This window comes from Pelodiscus sinensis, chromosome 3 (genome assembly GCF_049634645.1).
Source record: "Pelodiscus sinensis isolate JC-2024 chromosome 3, ASM4963464v1, whole genome shotgun sequence".
In the NCBI taxonomy this organism is placed as follows: domain Eukaryota; kingdom Metazoa; phylum Chordata; order Testudines; family Trionychidae; genus Pelodiscus; species Pelodiscus sinensis.
The window spans coordinates 98589582-98613812 of record NC_134713.1 but is presented as its reverse complement, the minus strand read 5'-3'; the positions used below and the strand labels follow the sequence as shown (position 1 = coordinate 98613812).

The 24231-nt window shown below is 43.0% G+C and overlaps 1 protein-coding gene across 1 annotated transcript; it reads right to left on the bottom strand.

Annotated features, from left to right (window-relative positions):
- Positions 1-483: 483 nt before the first annotated feature.
- SMIM28 (small integral membrane protein 28) lies at positions 484-10260 on the bottom strand. The gene is made up of 2 exons (XM_075924279.1): positions 9896-10260; positions 484-927 (listed from the first exon to the last, which is right to left on the bottom strand). The coding sequence occupies exons 1-2, from the start codon at positions 10004-10006 to the stop codon at positions 529-531; spliced, it is 510 nt and encodes a 169-aa protein (XP_075780394.1). The 5' UTR covers positions 10007-10260; the 3' UTR covers positions 484-528.
- Between the last annotated feature and the right edge of the window lie 13971 nt (positions 10261-24231).

Here is a 24231-nt window from a genome sequence, read left to right as displayed (position 1 = left end):
TGTAGGCCTCATTTCTTGTTCACTTTTCCTGAGATCTGCGTCACTGCTATTGCACTTACAATTATGGTGAGTTTTTGTAAATACAGATACTTCAAATTAAGTTACTAAAATTACCAAAATCTCAATTTAAAAAAAATAACAACAAAGGAAGAGATTTGTGATACAAGCCCTTTCAGTAATTGACACACATCTAGCATAGTTTGCCTCCCTTCATAGCTGATAATCTATATTCCAGATTCAGCTCTCTAACCTAATGAGTGCCCTTCAATTTAGTTAAGGTACATCATTAATTTTATCCTTACAGTTCCTCCCACCCCACACCAACCTGGTGTTATTTTCTGTTTGTTGCCATGAATTGGAATTAGAAATGCTGAATCATTTAAATGTGTTAAGTAATCCCACATCAACAGCACCTTCCTCCATTAATTTCGTTGTTGTTTTGTTTGAAAATTTTGTCACTAATGTTAATGATTAGTGGTCTCTTGTTTAAGCCTTGATGGATTGCAAGCTTCAGCCAAAGGTGTTTCCTTAGGAAGTTTGTTTACTGTTGGTTGGTGACCAGCATGTACTCTCTTCGTAAGGAGGCACTGGATCCTGAGAGAACTCTTTCTGAGCCGCTTCCATAGAAGGTTTCATAGTGGCCTCCTCATATGATGGAGGCAAGATTACCATGAGGGAAGTGGCTTCAGGGAGCAGAGTGGAGTAGTGGAAATTCTGCTCACTGTTCCAGGGCAGTACAGAAAGCAAATCGGACACATCACGCTCCGGTAGGTGCTCGGGAAGATCAATACTGAAGATCTGCCCTTGGGGACTGGGTCTCTGGCAGCGGCGGTATAGGAAGAGCAGCAGGAATGCCAGGAAGAGCAGCATGGTGGCAGGCAGGATGATGCATAGAAATGGTTCTATGTCGTCTTTGGTTGAACTGCTCTGTAATTAACAAGGAAATATATTTAATTTTCAATCTCCTTTTTTTAAATTCTCCCTCTCTCTTTATTTTTACTGTTGAATATGCATGCCCCCCCAATCATCAAATGTTTCTGCTTCTATTTGTTCTTGGTCTACATGAGAACCTTATTCCAAAATAACGCAACCCCTCTTCCCCGGCCCCAAAGGCTGAATTTACAAATAGATTGTCCACACTATCAAGCCTGTTCTTTCCAAATAACTGGTCACGGAATTCGAAATCTATACTCATGCTTTTCACAAAGAGTAATGATAATTCCGAAATAGTAATTTAAAAATAATGTTCATGGGGATGCTCTGGTGCCACTAATTCAAATGTATTGGCCTCTAGGAGGCCTCCTGCAGCTTCCCAGAGTACATCCTGGGGCACTAAGTCTGAGGTAGCACATCCACATTAATAAAGCCTGCCTCAGACTAATTTCAATGCTTCCCTGTAGTGAGGACATGCTAGTTTAAACCTGTTAAATCGGGAGTTGTTAAATCAAATTTAGTAATTTTGAAATAGTTTTCTAGTGTAGACATTGCGATGGTGATCTTCTTTCTCCCCTATTAGCTATTCTCACACTATAACTTGTAGACCAGTGAGCTTAAGAGTTCTCCTTGGTGGTCCACATAATGAAATACTTTGCAAACCAAGATCTGGAAGAATTGAAGTATTATAGAGGTGGGAGTTAAAAGTTTCCTGTCTGAAGTGGTCCACCAAAATTAAAAGGTCAAACAGCCACTGCATGAAACTCATAACTTCTCTTTGAGCTATAGCATATCTTTTGGCCAGGAAGGATTATGTTTTCATTGATAAATTTGAGTAAATGCTAGCTTCACTATTCACAAACAAACTGATGAAAAAACACTTCCACTGATGATAATCAAAACTTAGGTAGGCAATATTTTTTCTTAGTTTAAGAACTTATTACAGTTTAAGGATATTTAATTTGTATATTTTTGACATGCAATGTTGACAACTTTGTGTTTTTAATGGTTATAAAGCTTTAACTTTTTTTCATCTCAGTAAGTATGTCATGAAATAATTCTGATTTCCCCCATAATTTTCCATAAACGTATAAAAAGTTTAAATATTTATACTGAGGAAAAGCAGCGAGGAGTCCTGTGGCACCTTATAGACTAACTGAAGTGTTGGAGCATAGTCTATAAGGTGCCACAGGACTCCTCGCCGCTTTTGCAGATTCAGTCTAACACGTCTACCCCTCTTCTCCTGAGGAAAAATGCTTAAAACCAGCTACAAAAACTTAAATAGATACAAATTTGGAAAATTGCCTAAAACACTATCTTTTGAAATTATTTAAAAAAAATCAAATTCTGCCAAGCTAACACTTCTCTTAAAAGGCATTTAGTCATTATTTTAAGGCTTCAAGCGATGAAGATTTTACATAGCCCTAAGTAAATTTATTCCAATTATTACTTACCCTAACTGTTAAAAATCTGTCCTGTTTCTAGTCTGAATTTGTCTAGTGTCAGCTTTTTGTAGTGCATTTTTCTGTTAGATTAACTACAGATCTGCTATTAGAAATCTCTTCCCCAGGTGGGTACATGTAGACTGTGATCAAGTCACCTCTTAACCTTATTTGGAATACTTTAAATAGATTGAATTCCTTAAGACACTCATAAAGCAGGTTTTCCAGAGTTCCTTTATTCTTGTAGCTCTTCTGAATCCTTCCAACAATTCAATATCCTTTTTGAAGTGTGGATACTAGGGCTGCCAACCAATTAATCGCGTGTGCTGTCCACTTGAAACGCAGTGGCAGCTTTTCAAATGTGCAGCACCACAGGAGCCTGAGGTCAGCTGGAGTCCCCAGCTGATCGCCGGCTTTGCTAGCACTGTCCCTTTGAAACACAGTAGTGGAGTACCCAGCTGACCTTGGCTTGGTGCAGCACTGCCCCTTGGAAATGCCGCTGCCACAGGAGCCAGGATTAGCTGGAGTCCCTGCTGATCCTGGGCTGCATTGCGCTGCCCCTGTGAAAAGCCAGGGCAGAGCTTCAAAAGGGCAGTGCTGCACAGCTGACCCCAGGCTGGCCACAGCCCAGCTGTGGACTCCAGCTGATCCCAGGCTCCTACTGCGCTGCCCCTTTGAAATGCCCTGGTGGCATTTCAAAGGGGCAGCACTGTGGAAGTGCCTGCGATTAACGCGTTTTAAAAAATTAACACATTAATTGTGTTCCGTGTTAATCGCAGGCGTTAATGCGCGTTAATTGACAACCCTCGTGGATGTCAAAACTGGTCACAATTTCAGTAATAGTCTCAGTAATGCCATATACCGTGGTAAAATCACCTTCCTATTCCTACTTGATATTCCCCTTCTTATATATTCAATTATTATGTTTGCCCTCTAATTACAGCATTATACTTGGAGCTCATGTTCAGCAGACTGTGTATCAGGGCCCCTCCATCTTTTCTACTAGCTTATAAATACATGATTGTGAAAATGTAAAAAGTCAGAAGAAAGTAAGAGTATGCCTACCCTACCAGATTTTGTTGACAACTGACTTTTAGTGACAAAATAATGTACATACTGCAATGTGACTCTTGTTGGGGAAAAATGCCCAGTTTTGGTGAACCACAATTTGTGTATCTTTTTCCACTTTTCTTCCCCGACATTTGGCCCAGTGTAGATGAGCCAAATGTTGGAGAGAAAAGCCTCTTTTGGAACATCCCTTTTTCCTTGTAGAACGAGGCTTACAGGGATGCTGAAAAACTCATCTGCTTTTCTGAAATTTTTTTGGAAAAGCAGACACGTTTCTTGGACACGGCAGAGCTTTTTCCAGGTTACCTCCTGTATCCCGGAAAAACTCTGCAGTCTAGACATACCCTAAGACTTTTTTTCTTCTCTCCCCTCCCCCATCCCTTTTATTGTCAATAAAGAGCCAGTGTCGATAAAACAAACAGCAGTGTCTACGGACCTGGCTTTTTTCAGTATCCCACAATACCTGCCCTGATTGTTTGTCTCAGCTTTTTGGTCTCTGCTGCCCTGCAGGTGTGTACTCTTCCCCTTTCCGAGCTCCGGGAAGTATCTGACAGCCGAGCGTGCAGCTCTGTTTGAGGAAGCAAGAGCAAATCATTGGAATGCTCCTGTGCTGCCCTGCACTAGGAACATGGTGGCAGGCAGACTGTTGCTGCAGGGGGAGGAGGATGGACACCTGTGCTGCGCTGATATTCCTCAGCATGAAGAGCTCACAGAGCTGCTCATGATGCTGCTGCTCCTTCCCCCCCCCCCCCCCACTCCCTCCCCCGTTGAAAAGGCTGTGGGAGAACTCGGAGGGAATCCCAAGGGGTGCAGGGTTCAGCCCTGCCTTTCCACAACACTGCACTGTGGGATATGTATCCACGGTGCATTCCTCACACTGTCAGTGATGGTGCCCCGAATGCGATCTGCTGACAGAGGAAGCAAATGTGTACACCCTCTGGTGATTTTTGTTGACTTCTGAGTGTTTGCATAAGTTTTGTCAACAAAACTTGGTAGTTTAGACCCACCATACCATTGAATTTTGATTCCTTCCAGTAAAATGGAGCATGAAGAGGATGATTCAATTTTTTGTCTCTGAAGTACTACAGGCCCGATCCAAAACCCATTGAAATACAGTGTGCTGTTTTTAAATAATAATAATAATAATAAGCTCACCATTAATACCACACATTTCCAGTGACTTCAGTGGGCTTTGGATCAGCTCCTATGCTTCTGTAATTTTTTCTGCAGAGGTCCACCACAGAATTAACTCTCATTTAGTAATTTTGTTTGTCAAAAAAAAAAAAAAAAAAAAAATTTTGTAGGCAGTGCAAGTTATTTTCCTTCCAGAGGAGACTGATTTGGGGAATCTGTCTATGTGCATCTTACAAAGTCTAGTTGATATTGGGGACTCTCTGGGTATGTCTACACAGCAATGTTATTTCAGAATAACATTATTTCGAGATAACAAAGTGTGTGTCTACCCAGTAAGCCAGTTTTTTTTGTAATAATATGGAGCTGGGGGACTTCTTACACCAACTCCTCTAACCCTCATATCACAAAGAATGAAGGAAGTGTTCTTCCTTCGACTGCCTGCTGTGTAGACAGAGCCAAAAGCCAAATTAAGCTATTTTGACTTCTGCTTCGTCAATTGCATAGCTGAAGTTTATATATCTTAATTTGACTTGCCCCACGTGTAAATGTGTCCTCTCTGTACATATCAGTATCTGTGGTCTGACGCAATTTTGAATGTAGAGCTTGTCCACTTTCTCTGTCGGCTTTGTTTTGTACCTCCTTGTGGTACTGCAATTTCAAGGGACAGTGACACAGACTTTCTAAGTGATGTTGGGCAAGTCACTTAAACCCACCTGGGAAAAGTTTGTTGCTAATTGTATGTCCTTATTTTCTGGGTGCGTGACATGAGACTCTGGGATGTGGAGTCCCCAAATGAGGGGATGTTTTGATCTATCTCAATCTCAATCCCCCCTCATCTCCTGCGGTGCTGTGAAAATCAATTTTTTCATATTTGCAAAAGCACTGAGATGCCATAGCGATGAACACCGTAGAATAGTCTGAGAGGAATTAATAATTCAGCCCTCAGACCTGGATTTGAATAGCTTGCAGTAAATAGGGCCTGGGGCCACGCTTTGAATAAAGAGGCAAAAACAGTGCATTGAATAGCTGCTGATTAAATGAACGCTGTCTGTCCTGAGTGCTGAATGAGGCAGGGCATCTCTGGAAAAATGTGAGCATGTCATTTGTGTGCACACAAGGAGGGATGGGACTGAATTGAGGTATTTAAGGCAACTTTACTTCTGGCATTTACCGACTTTTGGGAGCTTGACTTTGTAAGCATAATATTTTTTTTTTTTAGCATAGTTTTGTGTGATTAGCTGGGATTAGAGATTTCCTATCTGGTTTTCTCTGAATTTGAACAGGGCAGGACAATGGATTCCTCTTTCAAAACTGATCGAGAGGTTAAAGACCAGATTATTCACTGTCTAGTAAAACTACACAAAGTGCTAGGAAAAAGAGGATATAAATCACTATCATTTCTATTCAGTACTGTTTCAAATCTATTCTGCATTTGCTTTGCATAGGTGCAAGTGAATCTCTAAGGAAAATACGTTGCGGAGAATTAGGCTTAAGTTTAGGTAATGCGTTATCTGGATATTTTTAAATCCAAAGTATTTTTTATAAAGTGAATTAAGGCCAATGCTGCTGCTCTCACTTGAGGTAAAATTCACATTATCTCTTTGTCTGGTATACAGAAGATGAAAAATTATTTTGATATCCTCCTGCCAAACATTATACATTATGTTTGTAATATACTGGAGAAACTGGTCTAACAAACAGCTAGTTAGTTATTAAGTTTTGTATCTCATATATGGATACTAAAAACCTGCCTCACGAAAGAGTATTTGAAGACAATTTGATCGATCTGGTACAGACTTTCCGTCTCTTCCTCACCCTTTTTTAAATTTATTATTTATCATTACAAAAGAAAGCTGCATGATATAAAGACTTTGCTTCTGAAAGGGACAAATAAGTATTTCATGTAGATCTATTTGAAAAGGTTTTTAATGGAAATATTTTCATGAAATTTCAAAAAAATAAACTTTTTAAAGTCTAATTGGCTCATCAGCATTTCAGAGGACAAAACAGCAGAAAACGACATACAAGAGCACAGGAGCCAGACAGTGAAACTTTTAAAAAACAAATGACAATGAGTTTCAGTGTCTTGACTGAGTGAAATGAAAAAGCCAAGAACGTGTATTGAGAAATTCCTTAGGATGTAAAATGATGGCATTCTCTGGAGTCACTTGCTCCTTGTTGCTTGTCTCTTATTTCAGAGTTTAAGCCTGTCTCCCTCCTACAACACATAACACTTCCTGAATATGAACATATTCTCTTTGGTGGCTTTTTATTTTTAGAATTGATAGTGAGGAAGAATCCACCATGACCCTTGGTAAATTGTTCCAATGATGCTGACAGCTTCTGTGTTGTTGTGGTGTAGTTGGTTGGCCTATCTGCAACTGAATTGCCATGCCCTTGGGCCAGGTGTGAGGGGGTGACTCTCTGCTCCTGGAAGGGGCAAGGCCTTGTGTGGAAGGGGCAGAGCTGAAGGCTAGCCTCCCCACACCAGCCCGTCAGCACCACATGGAGCATCCCACCCAGGGTTCAGGTAGTGATTTAAAGGCCTTGGGGCTCTGGCTGATGATGCAGTAGCAGCTAGGTGCCCTGGGCCCTTTTGAATTGCCAGGCCCTGGGACAGTGTTGACCCTCCCTCCCATTGGTGGGCCTGGTTAGTTGTGGATATTAATTGATAGATCTCCTTTCCCATGCCAAAGGGAGGTATGCTGGTTTCCCTAGTTCTTATATTGTAAACAAAGGACTATGATTTGAGGGACAAAAAGCAACAGGAGCAGATAAACTCTCTTCTTTTCATGAGAAATAGACTTCCTAATAAAGGAGAGGGGAAGGGGAAAAAAGAACAAAAATGTGAAACACTCTCTCTCTCTCTCTCTCTCTCTCTCTCCAGGAAAATGTTTCCATTTGGCATCCACTGGTTTATAGAACTTTGAACGTAAATGAGATTACTTGGGCATCTTTAACTTCCTGTGAAATGTATTCTTTCCTGTAATTTATACATCTTATTAGGAAATGCAATTTTCTAATTAGGAAATGCAATTTTCTAATTAGGAAATGCAATTTTCAAACAACTGAGCATTGAGAAGATGTATAAGGAGTGAAACATTTTCATAAGTCAGACTGCACATGTTTTAACTGCTTGGTATGTACAACTGCCAGCTTGCAGGTCACATGTTCCTTGTCAATTGAAAAAGCTGTTCACCTAGGTTAGATGGTAAAGAATGAAACCCAGAAGAGAACAGATGAGCTGTATGACACTTCCATAAGGAGGAACTCTATTTAAATAAATTTTTAAAAAACCCTGTAGTTATTTACCTACCGGCTCGTTGTAAAAGATGACCACGTAATCAGGGAAGTTATGGGAAGATGTCCAAGTGGAAAAGAGATGCCTGGCTACTGAGTTCCTACAGAAATCATTTTAAATAGTGTGGGGATTTTACTATATTGCTAATGATTTGCTGGACACTTAGAGCTTTGGATAGCTAAATTTCAAATCTAAAGAGAAATATAAAACAACTGGGACTGAATGATGAATTGAACTAGGGATGTAATAGTGTAGTCAGTTTACTGATAAGCAAAAGCTTATAGGTTAATGCTGTAGACTACACACATTTCTCCCATCACCCCCTTACCCCGCCAGTAAATTTTTTAGCAGGCTGGCCAGCACCCCAGCTCAATCTTGGCTTGCAACAGGTCCAGGACCTACCCCTCCTATGGCTCTGCATTTAAAGTGTATTGGGAGCTGGGCAGGCAGACAGCCTAGCTCAGTTCCGGGTCCAAGAGCTCAGACCCTCCCTTAGACAAAAGCTGCTGACACCCCACGCTGCTGTCTCTTTATCAGAGGCAACAGCTCAGGGTGACAGGCAGCCGGTCCACGAGGGGAGCTGGTTTTTAAACTGGCTCCCCTCACAGGTCAGCTCCTGCCCGGCACTCTCGCACTGCTGCCTCTGATACAGAGGCAACAGCACTAAGTGGCAGGGGGCTCCTTGGGAGTGAGGCGCACTGGCTGCTGGCCCTGCCCCAGAGACTATAGAATAGTCGACTAATCAATAAGAATTCATGATGTTACTCGACTATTCAGTTAATTGACATTTAACATCCCTAAATTGAACATGTTCATGCTTTTTTTTTTTTTTTAAGGTGGAATAGGAGATAAACATTAATGATAGAATTTCCAAAACTTCCTAAGTGAGTTAGGTGCATTGGAAGTAATTAAGATTTCTGCACCAAACTGTCATAGGCACTTCTGAAAAGGACACCTTCATTTCTTAAATAGGTTATCTCCTCTTGGTATTTTAAAAAGGCTTCACAGCATTATTGAATATAAAACTGATACACAGAAAATATTTGTTTTAGTATGTGTAGCTATATAAATATGTAATTCTGTGTTCATATAAACATTTTGCTTTTTCAATTTTCAGACTTGTTCTTCCATGCTAACAGGCATATGAACAACAGGAGTATTTGTGTGCAAAGAATTTATTTTTTATTATTTCTGTTGAAAAAGAACATTAGTTTAACAGGGCGAAGACTTTGCCATCTATAATCTATTGTTTTGGTAATGCTACCAATGAGCAGATTCTGTTTAACGTAAACTGGAATTAGTTATAATCTAAGAGACACAGAAGCCCCACGTTTCTTGTTTTGTTTTGGTGTGCTTTATGTCTTATTTGCTGCAGCTCTCAATCTTAATTCTTGGTGTAACTCCATGCAGGTTGGATTTACACCAGGGTTAAACTTGCACCCTAAAGCTGAGTTTTCAATACATTTCAGGCAACAATAGAAAAGCAGGCTGTCTTTTTATCTGACAGACAATTATCTTCCTCCCACATCCCTACATATTTTTCTTTTGCTAAGAAGTAATCATTGTACAGCTTAGAGAACAAGAGTTCATTGCTGAGTACTACTCACTCTAACAGCTGTAGAAAGGATCAGAGCCAAAGAGAGAGAGAGAGAGTGTGTGTGTTTGTGTGTGTGTGTGTGTACATTTAAAACAAGAAAAGGGAGTATAGCATGTAGACTGCGGTATACTCATTTTTTAATTCATTTGGAAGAATTAAACTTCTTTTACTGCCTATACCTGCAAGTTTTTCTTATTTGGGTCTTAAAGCTTACATATATTTGTGTGGTAGGAGGAAAAACAAATTAATTTCAATGAGGAAGTACATAAACTTTCAGTAACCAAATCAAATACCATCTCTTTTTTTCCATTTGTATAAATCCTCGTGTCCTAACACCCACACATTTCCTCTGCCCCACACACCAACGTGTGTCACAAAAAAGCCAAAGAGCATTTCCTAAAGTGACTCTATGGTACTGACCTGCAGCTGTGTTTCCAGAAGTGGCACACCTGGTTCACTTGTTAACCAGTCGTAGTTTCCTCTGTCAGCATGTCCAAATTTCCTCCAGCTGCCGCCTAAGAGCCACCTCATGCTTTCATTAACTTAATACACTGTCTTAGTCCTTCCACCTTGCTTCACAGCTTACAGTGCCCTTCTCACCTCTTAGCCCAGACCCAGAGGGGAGGCACCCAGCTAATGATCCTTTATAAAATTCTTCCTTGGTGAAGACGGGGAAAAAAGTGAAAAAACAACCAAATAGATCTCAGATGCTACTCTCTGTTGCAACTCAATCTCTCTGGATTTGCTTCACTGGCCTACATTACCAGAAAAGCTGGCATCAGGTATCAGGGATGGGATAGCATTCTGATTGGAGAGTTCCCTGCACTAGGATTATTAAAGGGGAATTTGCATGTGAATCTGTTACCACATGGTCCTGACTCTTTGTGGATAAATAATTTTCTAAATGTAAATATTTAATAAACAACTTCTTGGTTTTTTTAAAAAGCTCCCATGCCCAGAGAGAAAGTTCCTTGCACTGTATATAGGAAAAGGGGTGGAGGAAAAGAATCAAGACAAAATTCTCTTTATCTTTGCTGGAACATACAGAGTCGTTTCTGGGTAGAGAGGCAAGGACATAAGGCTGACTACGCTGCTGAATTATTTAGGAGCATTAGAATGTAGATGTTAATGATAAATCCAAAGAGTGATCTCTGCCAGCAAAGGCTTTGGTCACTGAGAATATACGATTACTTTCCATAATAATAGCAAATCTGACAACTGCTTAATTCTGCCCTTATTTACTCCTTTTTAGGATAAGCATCACTAGATTGAAATTAGTTTAGTTTTTTTTTTCTTTTAAATCCCAACTATATGTATTCACATCTCATTGAGATCGCATTGAGCTAGAGAGAGGTGGAGGGAGGACTATTATTTCGGAAAAGTGGACAGGGTTGTTTTTTATTTTATTTTTTTAAATTCTGAGTAGGAGGAGGGACTACTTTCCTGCACACACAGACCTTTCAGTAACCTGATGAACATGGCCTAGAGATGGACACAGAGGTCTGTGTGTCAGCATTTCTGGCTTTTATTTCCTGGTTTCATATAAACCTACATTTTTCTTCTCTAATTTAACACTCTAAAAAGACTTAGAGCCTGATTCTGTAGTAGAAGGCAATGGGAGCTTTGGGTACTCAGCCCACCTGAAAACAAAGCTTAGACAATAAGACACAGGTCCTCAATTTGTGGTGATGAGGAGGCATGTGGGACATGTCTGGGCCTTACCCAATGGGGGTAAGGAGGGAGGGCTGCCCAACTCTGCCCCATACCAAAGATGCCAGCAGCTGATCCTGCAGCCCCTTCTATGGCCCCAGCCTTGGCCTCCTTATGCCTTTGTCCCCCCCCCCCCCCCAGCTGTGTCCCCAGCTCCAGAGGCCATGTGGGGGCATGAACAGGAGGAAGAGGGGGAGCATGAAGTAAAAAGTTTGAGACTACGGCAGTAAGGTCAGGCCCACCGGCATGGAAGGGGCAATCTCCTTGGGACCTAGCTGCAATTCAAAAGAGCCTGGGGCTCCCAGCCACCACTGTTGCTACTGTAGCAGTGCCCAGAGCCCTGGGCTCTTTAAATCGTCTCTGGAGCCCTGGGCAGTGTGCGTGCTTCACATGGTGCTGCATGCTTGGGGAGGAGATGCAGTGCTGTATGGGCAGCACTGATGGTAGGATGTCCTGCCTCTTCTGGGAACATGGAGCTACCCCTCACCTTGCTCAGAAGCCCATCAGGGCTGTCTGTTCCCCTGAGTAAGGGTATACATATACACAATATAAGGGGCGCTCTACAGTCTTAATAATGCTCACTTGGGAGAGCATGTTTTGTGACTTGTAACGTCAAACAAGGAAAAGTTTGGAAATGCCGGAAGGATGGTGGCTTGTGCAACCTTCAGTTGCTCTCCTTGGGCCTGTGCATTCCAGCACTCTTTCATTTCAGGCTTACGTACTATATTTTCCCCCCACAGGACTCTCGTTTCATTCATTGCACAGAATGGCCCTGCTCTAGTGATGAAACAGGGTTCTGTAGTAAGGGAAACTATTGTCTGTAGGACCCTTTGTCATTTTCTGGAGAAATTGGAAGGCAGGCAGTGAATGAGGCATGGGATTGGAGGAAGCAGAAAAGTCTCATGGGAAGGCACTTGAATGCCACCCTGTGGAATTAGAATCTATCCCACACTCTGCCACAGAGTTTGTATATGATGCTGGATAAATCACTGCAACCAAACTTTGCACAAGTGGTCATCCACTGTCCTTTATTGTAGGTGTCGTGAGACATTGGGTCTAATTTGCAGAAATGTTCAGCACTCAGAGCTGCAGCTGAAGTCAGTGGGAACACGTGTGCTTTAAACACATGAAGTGCTATATAATACTGATTATTCTGAAAAATCGAGTCCCAGAGATATCAAATTTGGCCCCCCCAAATTATGGATTTTTTTTAAAAAACATCTTTGTGCCTCCATTCCCAATCTGTAAAATGGGGATCAACACCCTCAGAGGGTTTGGTGTTTCTGAAGCACTGAAATACTGTAATAAAGAGCACGGCAGTAAAATCTGCAGAATTAATAATTCAGTCTTCAGAACAGGGTTTGAAAAGTATGGAGTACATAAAGCCTAGGTCCACATGTTGAACAATGAGGAGGAAAAATATTGACTAGCTGTTTATTATGTGAGTAAAGTCTGTTGTATGCACTGAATGAGGCAGGGCTTGTGGAGGTGTGAGGGAAATAGTATGTGATCATATAATGAAGACTGTAATTCAGGCATCCAAAGAACTGAATTGAGTTGCTCGAGCAATCTTAATTTTAATGTTTGCTGACTTTAGAGTGCTTTCCTATCAACCAAAATATCATCATGTGACTTATGAAAACACACTGGTCATCAGCAGGGTTGGAATATTTCCATTCACCACAGATCTCAGTTACCAGAGCTAATGGAATAACTGAATGCAGAAGTAGGGAGTTCTCAATGTGGGATGAGACCTCCATTTTGCCAGTGGATGTTACAGATATTTGGTGAACTGACACCCAGTTTCCATTCCTTGGGACCAGGATGAAAAGCCTGGTCGCCTTGCCCAGAAGTCCTATTCTTACTACTTCAAATTCCCCATCCTAATATCCATCATCACTCCATACATCCAGTGCAAATCTCCTTGCCCAGCCAGTCCCAGTTTCCCCACTACAGCTCCTCATCCAGTCTCTTCCGTTTCCCTTCCCACCAGGCCATATTGCCAATTACCGTTTGCTGCAAGTCCAAGGCTCTTTATGCAGCATCTGTCTCTTCCCCCACAGCCCCTTTCCCATTGCTTGTCCCAGTCTCTCCCCTTCCTGACTCCTTATCACAGTCTCTTTGCTGAGGCATCACTAGTTCTTTCCCTTCACTCTATCCTCCATCAGTTCTCTCTCCTTCCCCACCTAATTTCCTCAGTTCAACTGGTCCTCAATCCCAGTCAGTACAAGGGTGTTCTCTTCTTGCAACTCCTGATCTATTCTCCCTCTTCTACCCTCCAGTGCCCATGTATCTCATTCTTAGGTCTGGTTCTTGTCTTTGTCTCATCTGCATTGAAATCAGGCAACTTCCTCCTTTACCTACATGGGGGACAGAAGTTTGATAATAGCTGTACCTTTTTGTCTGCTAAATTGAAGAGCAAGATACAGTATCTCGAAGTGGAAGGTAGACAAATTTGGACTAGCAATAAGAAGCAGTTTTTTAATAATGAGAGTAGTTATTCATTAGAACAATTTACCAAGTGTTGTGGTGGATCCTCTACTGGAAATGGGCAATTCAGAAACTGATGTTTTCTGAAAGATACGCTGTAGCTCAGACAAGAATTAACTCAGGAAAGTTCTGTGGCCTGTGTTGTACAGGAGGTCAGATTATATTATCAAATGATCACTTTGGGTTTTATAGTCTATTAACCACATTGCTGGAGCCCTGCATGGAGATCATTGTGAGCACAAGAAAGAGTGTCTCTGCTGTCATATCAGGTGACTGCCTCCAACCTGACAGATAGCAGCTAACGTTGAAATTGTAGGGAAAATCCTACTCAGTTCTGCACTAATGTATGCCTGGTGGGGATGGAACTTTTGACGATTTTAGCCTGAAACCGTATGTAGGTGCCGTCAAACACTAGGGGTGGAGGGAAGTGTCATGGCTCATTCCCCACTCGGACTTGATAAATGCAGAAGTGGGGGCCAGCAAGTGTACCCCAAAGCCTTACCTACCAGACTTTGGTATAAAACTTCCCCCAAAATCTTCAAAAACCTAGATTTTGGGAATAAAACTTCCGCTGCCACCACCCAAATATTAATAATGAGATTAGGGGAAAGATCATTTGGGAAATCTCACCCCTATTATAAAAATCAGGACACACAAGTAACCAATGCCAGGTTAATAAAAAGAAAAGAGAAAACTTTTATTATTACAACAATATTCCTGTTGCAAGCAGGAAAGGTAACAAAATATACTCATGGAGGAGTTACACCATGGGCTGGAACTTAGTTAAAAAGAAAAGCCAAACATCTCTTAAGCAGTGCCAGATATCCGATCCCATACCCAACCCTTAAAACAATAAAGCCTAACGGGGAGGGGAGGGGAGGGGAGGGGAGGGGAGGGGAGGGAGAGGGAGAGGGAGAGGGAGAGGGAGAGGGAGAGGGAGAGCAAATTCCTTTGTCCCAGTTTGAAAGTCCTACTTGCATTCCTATTGGCCACTCCACCTGGCTAGGTGTAGTTAACCCCTTAATCCCCAGGCTGCTGGCTAACCCTCATAATCATGACAGGAAGGATGTCCAATTTGCAGTTAGACACCAGTTTCTTGTCTTTGCTCCTATTTTTCCACCTAATATCATTCCTTCTTTCTTATAATGGCTTCTCTCTTGGAAGCATACATAAAACACAACCTCATCGAGCCTCCCACTATGTAAATGTTAACTAGCAATGATGAATCGTGCATTATCACATTACATTGGAGTCTCTCTCTCCAGAAAAGCTACATGTGCTCTTGTGACAGGAAGACCCATTATCTTTTGTGCTATCTGGCAAACGTTCTCTCTTGTACTTTTTAAAAAAAATCAGTCCACTTGTTTCTGTAAAGTTCTTTAACCATCTCAAGATTTGGAGTTGTTTGAAATTGAGAAGTGTGAATACTTGTGTAATTTAAACAACAAAGGCTAATAAATGCTTTTGGGAGCAAAACTCATTGTATCTAAAGAGCCTGCTTCTTCTCTGCTGGAATAACTACGTCGAAGCCAGGGGAGCTATCCTGATTTGTGCTAGCTGAGAGTCTACTCAATAATGTTGCTTGACAAATTAAGCACTCTTGTAATTTTTAGCAACTGAGATGGGCTGAATTTTTTAAATTTGTTTCCCCTATTAGGATATAGTCAGATATCTTGGAGTGGAAGCAACAGTGACAGTAATAGAGGGAGGTATTTCTGTGGTATTCTCTCTGGAGTTACTCCAGGTGAGCAATCAGAAGCAAAGAATTTCAACAACAACAAGAAGAAAGAAAAGGCTATTTAGAGCATCCAGTCTATTCCTCTTGCCAAAGCCACATAGTACCTTCAGGATAGTCCGCAATGTTTTGTCTGCATAGCCTTGTTCTGAAGAACAAATACTGGAATGAATTTCCTAGGGAGGTTATTGAATTGCTATCACTGCAGAGGAGATTCTTAAGAGCAGGTTAGACAAGCATTTGTCAGGGATGGTCTAGATCAGCGGTTCCCAACCTTTTCCAGATGGGGACCCATTTTGACAATTCAGGAAGACTTGGTGACCCAAGGCAATTTAAAAACGGGTGGAAGAAGAGGGGCAGAGCCACCTGGAGAGACACTTAGCAACCCTTTTGAAATGTAATGGTGACCCATATTCGGGTCCCGACCCATTAGGGTTGCCAGATGGTTGAAACAAAAATACCGAACACCTGCTGGCGTGCCCCCCCCCCCCCCCCAACAAAAACCGGGAAAAAATTCTGTTGAAGGGGAAAAAAAAGGGGGGGAGAGACCCAAGTTGTTGGGGGGGGGGGGAAGACTCCAAGACTTAAGTCCCTTCCCCCCCCCAAAAAAAACCAGCATGTCCCCTTTAAGAGTGAGTGTGGGGATAGTGCTCAACCACTCCCCTGTTCCTAAGACCCAGGGGAGTCATTGCTTTCCCTTGGTCTTTTTCCCAGCAGCCATTTTGTGTTGGTAGCCTTGCAGAACCAGGTAAGCATGGGCTCTGGGGTTGGGGCTCTGGGGGAGGGAAAGGCCGGGCGCTGAGTGTTTGTAAGTTTGCCAGGTGCCCAGCATTTTCGCCTCCTGGATGGGGGGAAAAATCAGAAAATACCGGACATCTTGGGTGTCCAGTATTTTCTGAATTTTTTTTACTGGACAGGAGGTGAAAATACCGGGCTGTCCGGGTGAATACCGGACACCTGGCAACCCTGTGACCCATAGGTTGGGAAACCCTGGTCTAGATGGTGCTTGATCCTGCCATGAGTGCAGGGGATGGGATTTGATGAGCTCTCGAGGTCCCTTCCAGTTCTTTGACTCTGATTTCAAACTTCACAACGAGATTCCACTATTTCTCGTCTTTTTTTCCCCCTAGAGTGAGTTTGACTGTGTTGTAGAAATTTTCCTAAACTTAAGCATAACTTGTCCCTTGTTGAGTTCAGCCTGATTATTCCTCTTCATCCTAAACAATTGTTTTCCCTCCTTAATAATTGTCCTTCCAATATTTGCAATATATAGTGTTATCTTGTCCCCCTTTTAGCTGTGCTTAAGACAGAAAACCATTTGCTGTTCTCTAAAGTCAAGCTCTCTAAACTCTTAATCATCTTTGTTGACTTTCTTTGGCATTGCTATAACTTGTAAATTTTTCTTGAAGTTGATGTAACTCTGAAGCTCAGGTTTTCACCAGGGGCCATATTCTCCAGTCATCTATCTATTACATTTCCCAATTAAACTACAATACATACGGGATTCCTACCCTGTGTAAAAGCAGGCTGTTACTAGGGGGAGGCAAATCTTGGAATCCTGTGAGGGGCACCTGTTATGCAAGTGCTTGCCTCTCGTGAATGTGCTTTCTTAGAGCACTTTCCAGATTTTCTCTAGTCATAGTGACACTTCAGGAGCAGCAAAAGGAACAAATTTGTAAGAGGAGTGGGTTGTGGATTCCATCATATTAGGCAGGAGGGGTATCAAATAATAAAGCATAAACTAACAGCAACCAGAAGGTAAGAAATCCTCCCCATCACCCATAGGCAGGTCCCACATCAATCTCTTTCCTCAGAGAGGCAGGAACGAAGACTCAACATTAAGTTAACTTTGGTGCCACAGCCAGGTTCTAATGTAAATTCTGCCCACTTTAAAATCCCCCTCATTTTTAAAAGTACTTGATGGACCCTCCTTCCTTTCCCAAGATGTTGTGTGTGGATTTGGCAACTGTGACACCAGTTTCTGTATTTGGTTTTTTTAAGCATTTCGGGATTCTTTTCGGACTAAAGAGTTCTATGTTATTTACAGGCAGTCCCCAAGTTACGCGGATCCGACTTATGTCGGATCCTCAGTTACAAACCGGGCTTTTCTCGCCCCAGTGGACTGGAGCGGCGGGACGCCCAGATGCGCCGCGGTCCCGCCGCCCGCGTCCTCCAGGGCGAGAAAAGCTGCTCCGCGTCTCCTTGGTCTGCTGGGGGGGCTGCCCCCCTCCCCAGCAGACCAGGGAGATGCAGAGCAAAGCCGCGGGCAGCGGGACAGCCCAGACGTGCCGCGGCTGTCCCACTGCCGGCGTCCTCGAGGCTTTGCTCCCTGTCTCCCTGGTCTGCTGGACGCGGAGCAGCTGGAGGGTAACAAGCAGTTTCACCACCCGCATCTCCCTGGTCTGCTGGGGGGGAGGGGGGGCGCAGTTAGCGCGCCCTTTCTCCCAGCAGAGCAGGCTTTTATTGCCGACGACACCTGGGGTAGAGCAGCTGGGGCGCTGCTGGGTTGGTCCCGCAGCACCGCTCCTCGGCGCTACTGGACCAACCCGGCAGCACCCCAGCTGCTCTGCCCCAGGCGTCCCCAAGTCAGCTGCTGCTGAAACTGACCAGCGGCTGACTACAGGAAGCCGGGGGCAGAGTTGCTCTGCCCCGGACTTCCTGGAATCAGCCGCTGATTAGTTTTAGCAGCAGCTGACTTGGGGACACCTTGGGTAGAGCAGCTGGGGTGCTGCTGGGTTGGTCCCCGCAGCGCTGAGGTGCGGCGCTGCGGGGACCTACCTGGCAGCGTCCTAGCTGCTCTGTCCCAGGCGTCCAAATTCAGCCGCTGTTGAAACTGATCAGTGGCTGATTCCAGGAAGCCCAGGGCAGAGCAACTCTGCCTCGGGCTTCCTGTAGTCAGCCTCTGGTCAGTTTCAGCAGCGGCTGAATCTGGACGCCAGTTCTGACTTGCATATAAATTCAACTTAAGAACAAACCTACAGTCCCTATCTTGTACGTAACCCGGGGACTGCTTGTATTACTATAACATAGCTGTTTTTGAATGGATAGAAAATATTTATGCTCTGAATAGTTTCTAGTTCCTGTGGTAGGACTCTCAATGTTGTAAATGTTGCTATCTTTGCTGCTGTCTTAGGCCCTGATCTCATACCGTGGAAGTGAATGGGAACTTTGATTTCAATTGCTGGAGGATTGGGCCTTTAGCTAATGTGTACAAGTTTGCTTGGCATATCCAAAGCAGGCTATGGGTCTGAGTCTCCATCTGTTACACTGGAGCAATAGCGATGTGATGTAACTCATATGAAATCAGTGGAATTATATCTGTGAAAAACAGATGTAACAGAGTGACTAATCAGGCCCTCTGCCTCATTGTCTCATAGAATGCCATCCAGAATTGAAGAAACTTTAAACAACAACCATGTTCCACCTGTTGCACCTACCTTAGGTATGTTTACACTTGTACCCTCTTTTGAGAGGGATGCAAATGCAGCTGAGCGAAATTGCAAATGAAACGTGGATTTGAATTTCCTGCGCTTCATTTCAATATTCGCATTATGGCGCTATTTCAAAAAAAGAAACGCTGTCTGGACGTGGTTATTTCGAAAGAAAACCCTTCTTCCGAAATAACCCTTATTCCTGCTACACGAGGTTTACCAGTTATTTCGGAAGAAGGGTTTTCTTTCGAAATAACCGCGTCCAGACAGTGTTTCTTTTTTTGAAATAGCACCATAATGCGAATATGCAAATGAAGTGTGGGAAATTCAAATCCGCGCTGCATTTGCATCCCTCTCTCAAAAGAGGATGCAAGTGTAGACATACCCTCAGAGACTAAGAAAAATATATAAATAGTATCATTATCAAGACTCTCATTAGGACAACTGTCAGCAAGGGTCCACATAGAGGCCTTCCTCTTGTGGGGCTGGCAGTGGGCTACTGCAAGTCAGTGCGTTGTTCAGTGATGTGTTGGAAATATTCTTTTAGAATAAACACATTTCTTTCTTGTTCTGTTCTCAGCCTTGTCACCAGGGACCATTATTCTCCAGCCATTTACCTTCTACTCTTCCGAAGTAACCTACAATATGTTTGTTTGCAATTTCATACAAAAGCCATAAGTAAATATCTCAATCAATAATTAAAATTAACTGCTGGATTGTGCACTCTGCTCTTCCCAGCACTCTATCTATAGAGATGCAAAGGCAAGCAATCAATATCTCTTCTCTCAATGCGATACATAATAAAATCTACAGACAGACAAGAGTTCTTGGATCACGGGTGGTGAATTTAAGGCACGGACTGGATGTGGCCCCTGGCTTGCCTGGATCCAGCCATCGAGGCTCAGGGCTCCCCCACCTAGCATTGGGGAGCCCAGGCTGGTGCTCCAGCCCCCACTGACCCACCGCTGGGCTGGAGCGCGCACAGTCTACTAACCTGGGCCCCCTTAGGTTCTGGTGTGTGTGAACAATGTGAGGAGTGTCGTTTCTCTCCCCCCCCCCCCCTTCTCATTCAGCCCCTGACAGATTATGCTGTGGCTCAAAGGCCCTCGACCCAAAAAAAGGTTCCTCGCCCCTGTCTTAGATCATGTAGTTTGCTTCTTGCCAACTCACCATTGTTCCCCATAGTGCATCTTCTAGTTTTTGTTTGTTTATTCATATTACTTTTGAATGACTCAAACCACTACTGTATTGCTTGGGAGACAAAGGTCCTGATTCAGTGAAGGCTTTGCAGCACAACTACTCACATGCTTTAAACTAGGCACATGCTCAAGTTTCTTACAGATTATATCATGTTCGTGATGAGTTGGACGTAAAGAATTTAGAGCTAGGGTGGAGAATCTTAGGCCCAGGGCTTGCCTGGATCCAGCACCTGAGACTCAGGGTTCCCCCCCCAGCATTGGAGAGATGGCACCGGCACTCCAGGCCCCCACTGCAGAGCTGGAGCGCACAAAATCTACTAGGCTAGGTCCCTTGAGGCTAGGGGAATGTGTGCAAGGGAAATGTGGGATGTGCCTTTCTGCTTCTCAATTGGGGGCCACGACAGTGACGGTTGGTTTTGGGTTGTTTTGCTCCTCCGTGCATGTGCCGTGTCAAAGGGGGGCTCTGCGAAATTGTGCTGCCCTGGGCCCGGCAAAATCGTCATCTGCCCCTGCTGTCCCAGTCCCCTTCTGTGACATCTTGCTGCCCCTTGTGGTCATTACACAGCAGGACTGTCCCTGACAGCAGCCCACTCCCTTTCCATTTCATGGAAAATAATCACATTTCAGGTACATCCCATTGTCCTGATACCACCAGACTCTTACCTTGTTTTAAGTCAGCGTGCCTCAAAGTGGTTTGTGGATCCACTCTGAGAAACCTACTAACTGGCCACCCTGGTTTGTTGGTTTACTGGCTCCACAGCCATAGAGCCTTGCAGCTCCCATTGGCTCCAGTTCACGGTTTGCAGCCAACAGGAGCCGCGGGAAGCAGCATGGGCTGGACTGCTACTTCCTGTGGCTCCCCCTTGGCTGTAAACAGTGAACTGGAGACAATGGGAGCCACAAGTCTCCATGGCTGCAGAGCTAATAAAAAAACACACTGGAGTGACCAGTTAGCAGGTTTCTCAGAGTGGACCCATGGACCAGCTTGAGAAACACTGACTTTCGTTATGATAAGAGGAAGCTATATCAAATGTAGTGGTCCTATCTCTTGCCATTTAGGACAAGTTCTTGAACAATTGGATGGATGGGTAAACTCGCTCACTGACCGCCAAACTCTCAGATATATAGTAGATTAATAACATCCGTACATTAATGAGTTGATTTTTGTTGTACTGGAAATCTTGCCTAGTAGATGAGTTATTAAAGCATACAAAATGTCAATACATCCTCTCTGCACTACTCTTTTCAGACTCTGCAGAAAGCAGCTTTAACACAGCCTTTATATTGTTGTAGCAGCCATTCATCTGAATTACAGTTTTGCCTGTTGCCCTCTCCTGAGATGGGGCCTCTCTGTGAGGCTATACAAACATATAAGAAAAGTCCCTGCTCCAAAAGGTGGAGAAGAAACAGAGGTTATGCTCCATGTCAGTGGTACAGCTTTGAATTCAGATCTCGTGAATCCCTGTTTTCTACTATATCACATTGCATCTTATCCTTTTTTTTCTGGAAATGGGTGACAGGAGAGGGATCATGTGGGGATTACCTGTTGTATGCCCCAGAGAGGGGGAATACCTGGTATTGGCTACTGTCAGCAGAGAGGATACTGAATTAGATGGACCTTTGGTCTGACCCAGAATGGCCGTTCTTATGTCTCCTGACTTTCAAGGATGAAGAGTGAATCCCAGCCATTCACTGCTTTCTGTAATAGACAAGCCCTCTGATGGAATGCTGAAATGGTATTCTAAAGTTTGGTTCCTAGGTCTTGCCATGTGTAACATACTGTACCTGAGCTGGTAAGATTTTCCAAATACTGCCTTAAAGTATCTGAGGCAAGTCTACATTGGCAGTCTACAGTGCTGTAAATTTCTGGATCGGGGTGTGGAGAAGACACCCCACTCCCTGGAGTGCAGCAAGCTACAGTGTTGTAAAGTGCCAGTGTGAACCAGGCTACAGAGCTGGAAGCCCCTCTTAGCTATGCTCCTCAAGGAGGTGGTTTACATAGTGTTGGGAGAGAACTCTCCCAACACACTTTGTGCCTTGGCCACACTTTGAAGTGTAGACCAGTGTTTCTCAACTTTTTTTTTTTTTTAAATAAAGTACCCTTTAAAAAAATATTAAGTACCCCAAGTACCTACAGTTTCAGACACACACTTTTTTTTTTAACCATTGCAACACATTTGTTTAAACAACTTAATCGTAGCTGGGTGGGTGATGAAATTTTTGGGTGTAAAAAGTAGAAAAATAAGAAAGTGCTATAAAAAACTTAAAACAAAAATTCAGTTTTATCCAAATTTCAGTTGTATTGACGTACCCCCCCAGATTTCTCTCAAGTACTACTGGTTGAGAAACACTGGTATAGACAAAGCCTGAGAGATCCCCCCCCCCCCACCCCTTCTCTCTCAACCCCTCCCTCCATCATAAGGGAAGCTCTGTAGCCAGTTCATATCTGGTACAGGAAGCTTACCTGCTAGTAGTAGTAGTAGCTCTGTAACCTACTGTGAATGAGAATTACATGACTAGTCCTTTGATGAATGTTCTGATAATGAAATTTCACTGTTATTTCTTGTGTTTCCTAACACCAGAGATTAGGCAGAGTTTGAGTTGTCAGCTTTTGGATGTTGCCTCATTGTTTTTCAAAGGTCCCGCCCCCCCCCCCCCTTCCCAATTAAAGAATCAGGAAAGAAAATCCAGAAATATTCCTCCTGAGAGAGAGTCACTGAGGGCCAGAATTTTAAAGGTGGATAGGTGCCTAAAGATTGAGTGAGGTGGGATTTTTCAAAAGCACCTGGGACCTTGATCCCATAGTCATAAAGACAAAACTGCAGGTTCATAATTTGTAGGTAGAGATCTTATTCTTACAGGGACTTGTGAATTAGACATGCTTAACTAGATAAATTAGAAGCTTCAGGGGGTAGCTGAGTTAGTTTATCCTGTACAGACTTAAAAAACAACAAATGGTCTGGTAGCACTTTATAGACTAACAAAACATGTAGATGGTACCATGAGTTTTCATGGGCACATCCTAAACTCAAAACTCTGGTTATCTGAAGAAGTGGTCTGTGCCCACGAAAGCTCATGCTACTATCTGTATGTTTTGTTCATCTATAAAGTGCTACCAGACCATTTCTTGTGTGTGGGTTTTTTTTTTTTTTTAGATAAATCTAGTTCTTTAAAACCTCATGGAAAGACACAGACTATGTCCAAATAAAATAATCTACGTAACTTCACTCCAGCCACAATCAAATCCATTTGCAGCTTCTTTCTCTAGATATCTTTGGAAGTGATCACTGAAATTTCTTTTGATTTACAAAAGTTGATAGCTAAATGAGCCATACAAATCTCCTCTGTATGTGTAAGAATAGGTAGAGAAGTTCAGACACACATACTATGTTGTTACTAGCAATTTAACCTTTTTAAACCTTGGGTTTACCAATTAACAATAAAGTTGAACTCTGACCTTCTGTCCTAAGTTCCTTTCTGGATCATAGAGAGAAGCTAGTTCAAAAAGCTTTCTAATATAGATGTTCAATCCAGATGACTCTGAATGTGGGGACCATCTAAAACTTCAGTATTCCATTCATCACTTCTAGAAGTTGCAAGAATTGCAGTATCTTTGTGCTTCGAGTCTAAGAAATAGAGGTGGATACCACAGCACAATAGACTAATAGTGAGGCATGACAAATACTGATTTTTTTCAAGTGGTCCCTGCTGAATACAGATTGTTTTTCTTTGCCAGTTTCTTTCCATTACTCTGAATACAATATAAATGTTTCATACAATTCAGATGAGCGTCTGTGCTAAAGTGCTGAGTCTTTTGAGACTTGTCGATTATTAGTGGAAATCTGTTTGGTTTTTTCCCTACCCTAAGGTTCTGATGTTCACCATTTCTGTGTTCTGTGCCACAATGCAGAATTTGGTATGACACCACTCCAAGGCAGGCCTTAGATACAAGTTTTCAAAGGAATGCCTACACTGTGATAAAAGACCTCTGGTTGGCCTGGGTCAGCTGTTTCAGGCTCATAAGACTTGCAGTGTGAGTCTAGAAAATGACAGTACAGAGGTTCAGGCTGGATCCTGAGACACTTAAAGTGGGTGGGGGAAGGTATCAAGAGTCCAAGCTCCAGCCTGAGCTCAGATGCTCTTAATCTGCTTTGCTCAAGCTCCATAACCCATTTGGCTTCCTGCTGATGG

Coding starts and splice junctions, on each gene's coding strand:
- SMIM28 (XM_075924279.1), bottom strand. CDS start 10,006: ATGAGGTGGCTCTTAGGCGGCAGCTGGAGGAAATTTGGACATGCTGAC. Junction 928..9,895: donor TTCTGGAAACACAGCTGCAG/GTCAGTACCATA, acceptor TGTTAATTACAG/AGCAGTTCAACCAAAGACGA.